Source organism: Lepisosteus platostomus, chromosome 4, assembly GCF_059453375.1.
Source record: "Lepisosteus platostomus isolate fLepPlt1 chromosome 4, fLepPlt1.hap1, whole genome shotgun sequence".
NCBI lineage: Eukaryota > Metazoa > Chordata > Actinopteri > Semionotiformes > Lepisosteidae > Lepisosteus > Lepisosteus platostomus.
Genome location: NC_142614.1, coordinates 15,009,791 through 15,016,157, shown reverse-complemented (window position 1 = coordinate 15,016,157; position 6,367 = coordinate 15,009,791). Strand labels below are relative to the sequence as shown.

Genomic DNA, 6,367 nt, shown 5'->3' with positions numbered 1-6,367 from the left:
GACTTGGAAAGTGTGTGTGTAGGAGGACAGAGGGAACCAGATCACCAAAAGAAAACCCACATGAACATAGGGTGAACATGCAAACTCCACACAGAAGGACCAACATCAAGAATTGAACCCAGTACCAGAGTTTCCTGGGGTATAGTAGTGCTGGCTGCAGCACCACTCTCTATACCTGATGGTATAGAAGCAGGTGGCAGTTTTGTTTTATAGTTTTGCATCATATAATCTTTGATATAGTATAGAGCCTGCTTAAGAGGTACCAAGCCTTGTCATAAACATTTCATTGTTTAATAAATATCCACTCAATGTTAATATTTCAACAGTTCTTTGACCTTGTTACTGTGATTTGCTTTTCAGTGCTGGTGTAAATGATTAGTTCCTCTCTTTTGTTTGAGTATACAGTAGATGAGTAACAGGATGTTTTGATGCAATCCTCTTACCATTGTATAAGGCTCATGACAAGCACCCATAAGTATGTGTGACTCAGTTTTGTTTTTGCACTGCTAGTCAAAATAATGATAACTTCACTCTAAGTTTATAAAGCAGTACATACAATAGAATATAGTGCACCCTAGAAAATGTGATGCTATTACTGTAATTCCAAACTCATCCATCACAATCCTATGTGTAAAATGGAGAGAAGTAACTTTCTGAATATGTCTTGCTTGTGGTCAAAATTGATATCATCCTGCAAGATGATACTGGAACAAAATAACAGATTTTGAATACCACCTGAGCCTTGATTTCTGTTCTTTGGAGGGTAGTCTGACTTGTTGTGTCTGGTAATGAGGTCAGTTTTGTTAACGTGGCACTGATAGCAGCTATGAAATGGATCACTCAGTGCTGGAAATGTGATATGGCGAGGGGATTATCTATCTGGCCTTTGGGATATCTCCTCTGTTATAGCTTGAACAAGCTGTGTTTGATCAGGTATGGGGAAGATTCAATATCTTAATTCCTCTACTTAACTATCATGTAGTTGCAGGTTAAAGGTCAGTTGGCGTTCCTTGTCTTTTTAACTCTTTTTTGCCAATGTGTGCCCAGTAAACCAAGGCACCTCCTTCAATTAGTGTTTTTCACATTATGATTGTTTTTGGTTATGATTTTGATCCAAACCGACTTGTATCTGTAGTCATTTATCCAGGTGGATGCTGCATATTGGTGGTGGTGGAGGGGAGTCCCCATTACCTGTAAAGCGCTTTGAGTGGAGTGTTCAGAAAAGAGCTATATAAGTGTAAGCAATTATTATTATTATTATTATTATTTACACAGCTGGCCTTTATCTGAAGCATTCTGAGGAAAGAGCATTTCTCTGTGACGCTTGAACTCACAAAAGTCCAATTACAGGTCCAGAGCCCTAACCTCTGCTGCACTGATGTTCTGCTTGGGTTACTGTGTTGCGTGTGTACCATGCCTTTAAAGCTTTTAAAATTAACGAACAGCCCATCAAAAAACAACAGTGGGGGCAGGGGTCGCCTAGGTATTTGACCAAATAAAATGTTATGCAGTAGGCTTTAAATCTGATTCTGGAGGGCTGGAATGTGTGTTTTAGCTCTCCTTAAAGCACCTGGAGAGAAAAGCAGAGAGAAGTTCTTGAACTGGTCCAATTCAGCCAATTATGAGCTGATTTGATTTGGTTGGGTTGGAGCAGTGGTTCTGTGGCTAAGGACCTGTGCCTGTGGCTGGGAGGTTGCTGGTTCAAATCCCATGGCTGGCAGAGGAATCCTACTCCGTTGGGCCCCTGAGCAAGGCCCTTAACCCCAACTGCTCAAGGCGCGCCGTATAAATGGCTGGCCCTGTCTGTGTGTCTATGTGTCTCATGGAGAGTAAGCTGGGGCATGCGAAAAGACAAATTTCTAATACAAGAAATTGTATAGGGCTAATAAAGTGATGTTATGTTATTTGTTTTGTTACAAGTCCAGCTGGATGGAGACTGAAACCCCTGCATGTAGGCAAAAATCAGAATGAAGAACTGCTTTCGAGAGCTTATTATCCACCTGAATAAGAAGGAGGACTACAGAGTGCAAAGGTTAGCAATCATCACAGTTGCAAATAATAATATTAACATCACTTTATTAACCCTTTACAATTTCTTGCATTATGAATTGTATACTCTTTAGGACCTCTGTCACCCAACTTTAATAGTGTGGTACCATGTGGTTCCATAAATAAGTGGAATTGGGTATTTGTGGTATCTTATAATTTTCTTTCCCTTGAGAATACGGGAAGAGGACAAACTAAATGTGAATAAAATTTGAAATGATGCCCTTGAGTGCTGAATAAAAATCACGAGATGAGATGATACACTTTACATCACAAATGTACAGCAGCGTTCTCTAATCTTGTCCCTATAAAGTCAGCAAACAGAACTTTATTGCGGTCTCTTCTCAGTTTCCTAAATATTTTCTGACTTAAACGCTCTTAATTCAGCAACCTGTTCACAGATACATATAGGAACGTCAAGTTGTGAACTGCATCTCCCACAATCCGCCGGCACAGCACGCGCCTGTGCCGCTGGCTCTCTGGGAATCCGCAGGGATTTGTGGGAAGTATAGTCAAGCAAGTATTGCCGGAGTAGGGTAGAGGTTCAGTGTGCTTTCTGTTGACATAGTTCCAGTGGGCTCGGAGCCAGAAATCACGCCGCTGTCAGTTCCACGCACACTGTTTTCCATCATGAGGTAGTGGGGGTCTGGGTATTTTATTTCTCTTTTCTTCTCCCCATCGGGTTACTCGCAAAAAATAAATATTGGTATTCAGTACGATATGTCAATGGACTTGACGTTTCTGGGGACTGGATCTGCCTACCCCTCGCCTCACCGCGGAGCCTCGGCACTGGTCCTCCGCACGGATGGGGACTGCTGGCTGTTCGACTGCGGGGAAGGGACGCAGACGCAGCTCATGAAGAGCCAGCTGAAGGCTGGTGAGTTTGGCTGTACGGCGGCGTCTGACAAAACCAAAAAAGGAGCAAAACTTTTTTCTCTCTCTGTCTTTAGCAGTTGCGCTGTGTGGTGACACGGAGAGGTTGGTTCATCAGGCAAGCTAGCAAGCAGCCGGCGGCTGTACTCGCCCGCTCGGAGCTTGCCAGGCCGGCCTGACGGTGACGTCACGTCGACGTCACGCAGTTTGCGTGGGAGGAAAGCCGGCCGGCTGTTCTGTTTCTGGGCTGGAGCCGAGCGTGTGTCGGTCTCACGCGCGGTTGATCACGTGTTGCATCTCCAGTTCTTGAATGTAGGGATTAGAGCGAACACCCGGCCAGAGATACAATAGTAGGAGACGGGGAAGATAAACAGAACTGTCTCTGGGAGGGAGGCAGGAGCTTACATTTAAATTAAAGGAGCTACTATCGTTAACCGTTTAGAGAGAAAATAAGCAGGCGAGTCTGGTACTTTAACACGAGTATGAATTAGTAGTGATGGTGTTTTTTTTTAAATGCGGCTTTTATTAAACCATTTTGCCCTTCACAATACGTTATGACAGAGTATAACAGTTCATTCTGCTAATACCACATTGTGATATCAAATGAGCCACTGTTTGTCCCGGAGGGCCGGGATGTCTGCAGGTTCTCCAGGTCTCTTTAAAGCGTTAAACCAGTAGCCAGCTGGTTTTCCTTGTTAAGAGCTGAGTTGGAATGAGAACATCCAGACCCACCAGCACTCCTGGGCTGGGATTGGAGTCCCCTGGTGATTACGAATGGGCAGAGCTGTAATGCCCATATCTCTCCCCCTGTCTGATGTTCGCAGGCAGGATTACGAAGGTGTTCATCACCCATCTCCATGGCGACCACCTGTTCGGCCTGCCAGGCCTGCTGTGCACCATCAGCCTCCACAGCTGCCCCGCTCCTGCCAAGCCCCCCCCGCCGGTGGAAGTCTACGGCCCACAGGGGCTGCGCAAGTTCCTGCGCGTCGCCCTCACGCTCTCGGGCTCCCAGCTGATGTTCCCCTACGTGGTGCACGAGCTGGTGCCCGGGGACGACCAGTGCCCCCCGGAGGGGCTGCCGGACGGCTTGGAGCCGGTCCACGATGACGATGACGACGACGGCGGCGGGCGGCTGCACCCCCAGGAGGTGCTGGGCCGAACCTTGCAGCTGGACCCGGAACAGGGCTGCTACACGCTCCTCGAAAGCCCGCAGTTCGTCGTCAGGGCCTTCCGGCTCTTCCACCGCCTCCCGTCCTTCGGCTTCATGGTGGAGGAGCGGTCGCGGCCCGGCAAGCTGAACGTGCAGCTGCTGAAGGAGCTGGGTAACGAGCGAGGGAGGGAGGGAGGGAGCGGCGCTGTGCCGGGCCTGGGCGTTGTGTGTGCGCGCGGCTCTTCGCTGCAGTTAGAAGGATCTGTTTTCCGCAGACTTGATTAGCTCCCCGTGGCTCTGCGAGGTGGGAGTCCTCTAGACGCCACGGTTTGCGAGCAGACAGCTGGTCTTTCAGGCGCGCTGCCGTCCTGTCGAAATCCACATCTACTGTCTGTCGAAGGTGTTGAGTAGAACATGACCAAACCCCACCCCACCCCAACTCTCTGGCCTTTCATTGTGCGGCGCATAGCTGGAGAGTTGCTGGGGTGTGGCCCCCGTACCAAAACTGCTGAAGTGGAGCAGTTTGTCAGAGCCCCAAACGGTACCCAAACGGGAACAACCAAATTCCATTCCATTGTTTCCATTCCTCCTGGTGGGGCAAGTGGCAAGTTTATTGTAGTACCTAATTTTTGTCATGTCAATTGGAAAAGCTCTCGTTATATTATGATCTTGTATGGGATCAAATGATTGTATGATCTGATTTTTTTTTTCTTACGTTCAAAGGAATTTGTGATCAGGCAATCAACAGTGATTCTAAAGTGTGATGTTTTGATGTGTCAGAACTGAGTTTCCAGCAGGGCTGTTTATTGTGAAACAAAATCCCCTTAATTTGTGGCAAGGGGTTGTAGAATGAATATTAAATGTAGGACCCCATAATGAACGAGTACAGTTGGAAGTGCATCACAATAGTACATGCTTTTTAAATGGCCAACACAAACACATTTTTTGGGGGTAACCAGAATGTGCAGGAATATCAGTTAACCTGCTCTTTTTTTAATATCTGTATAGGAGTAAAGCCAGGACCCATTTGTGGGAGGTTAAAAAACGGAGAATCTGTAACGCTGGAAAACGGAGTCGTGGTTTCCCCAGAGGACGTGCTGGAGGAAGCTGTCCCGGGCCGGAAGGTGTGCATCCTGGGGGATTGCTGCAGCCTTGTGGGCGACGCGGGGCGCAGGCTGTGCCACGGAGCTGACGTCCTGGTCCACGAGGCCACCCTGGAGGACAGCCTGAGAGACAAGGCCTGGGAGCACGGGCACAGCACGCCCAGCATGGCCGCCGAGCTGGCAGAGGCATGCCAAGTCAAGCAGCTGGTACTCTACCACTTCAGCCAGAGGTACAAACCCCAGAGCCTCCTCAAGGAAAAGGAAGACGACAACGTTCTGGAGCTCAAGAGGCAGGCCGAAGCAGCTCTGAACGGCAGGGAAGTTATCCTTGCCGAGGACTTCTTAACGATACCTATTCCCAGCAAAAGATGCAATTAGTTTTTTTGATAAATAGAATTGTTTTTATCTGCTGAAGTGTCATGGCTATTTTTGTATGTGACGACATTGACTTGAGGTGTAAAACCTTATGACCCCCTAATTTTAAATGGCTTTGGTTGGAATCATTTTTATTCAAGTTTTCTTATAGATAATTGTCAGGCATTTTAGAAATATAATGCCAGAGAAAATGGTTTGATGCCATAAAGTGACTGAGGTCCTGGTGTCCTGCTCCTTCTTTGGAGACAACTTGACAGTACAATCACCACCGGCTGGAAAGCAGGCTTGCTCTGTGCTCGGTATGTCGGCATGGCTCATCAGACCCTGTCCTACAGATGCTAGAGTGGGAGCACCATGCGATTCCGCTTAATTATTTTGAGGGTGGTTATTTTAGTATGGTGGGATGGGGCACTTATTTTGTATTTAAAAGTGGATCTATTTCATACAATAAAAGTTTAATTGATCGTACTCTAAACCTGAATCTGATTTCAGTGGAGGTTAAACTGGGTCTTATCTGTTCTAATAAGTGCTACTTTTCTTGTTCCTTCAGTGCTCGTGTTTATCAGGTCCAATGCTGCTGCTCCTTTCTCTCTTTATGATGAAATGGCTGACCAAGCTCACCTTGGTAATGCAAAGGGTCTTCAAGACGTTATCTAGCTTGAAGCTGACAGTTAAGGTCTTCCCCCATTAATGTTAAATGGAAGTGTAACTGCAAAGCGATGGTGTTTCGCGGTGAAAAGCTGAAATGAATGTGGGTGAACCAATGTGGTGTGTGTGGGCCTGCTTTGAAACCTTTTTTATTTTAAAAATAAAAACGGTT

The 6,367-nt window shown here is 46.8% G+C and overlaps 1 protein-coding gene across 1 annotated transcript; it reads left to right on the top strand.

The window, feature by feature from the left end:
- Positions 1 to 2,544: 2,544 nt before the first annotated feature.
- On the top strand, positions 2,545 to 6,022 carry LOC148672760 (zinc phosphodiesterase ELAC protein 1-like). Its single transcript, XM_088628656.1, has 3 exons — positions 2,545 to 2,923; positions 3,744 to 4,241; positions 5,078 to 6,022. The coding sequence occupies exons 1-3, from the start codon at positions 2,767 to 2,769 to the stop codon at positions 5,548 to 5,550; spliced, it is 1,128 nt and encodes a 375-aa protein (XP_088484782.1). The 5' UTR covers positions 2,545 to 2,766; the 3' UTR covers positions 5,551 to 6,022.
- Positions 6,023 to 6,367: the final 345 nt, after the last annotated feature.

Bases quoted from the DNA above. Each gene is read 5' to 3' on its own strand.
- LOC148672760 (XM_088628656.1), top strand. From the start codon at position 2,767: ATGTCAATGGACTTGACGTTTCTGGGGACTGGATCTGCCTACCCCTCG. The intron at 2,924-3,743 runs GTGAGTTTGGCT...TGATGTTCGCAG, and splicing joins GAAGAGCCAGCTGAAGGCTG to GCAGGATTACGAAGGTGTTC. The intron at 4,242-5,077 runs GTAACGAGCGAG...ATATCTGTATAG, and splicing joins GCAGCTGCTGAAGGAGCTGG to GAGTAAAGCCAGGACCCATT.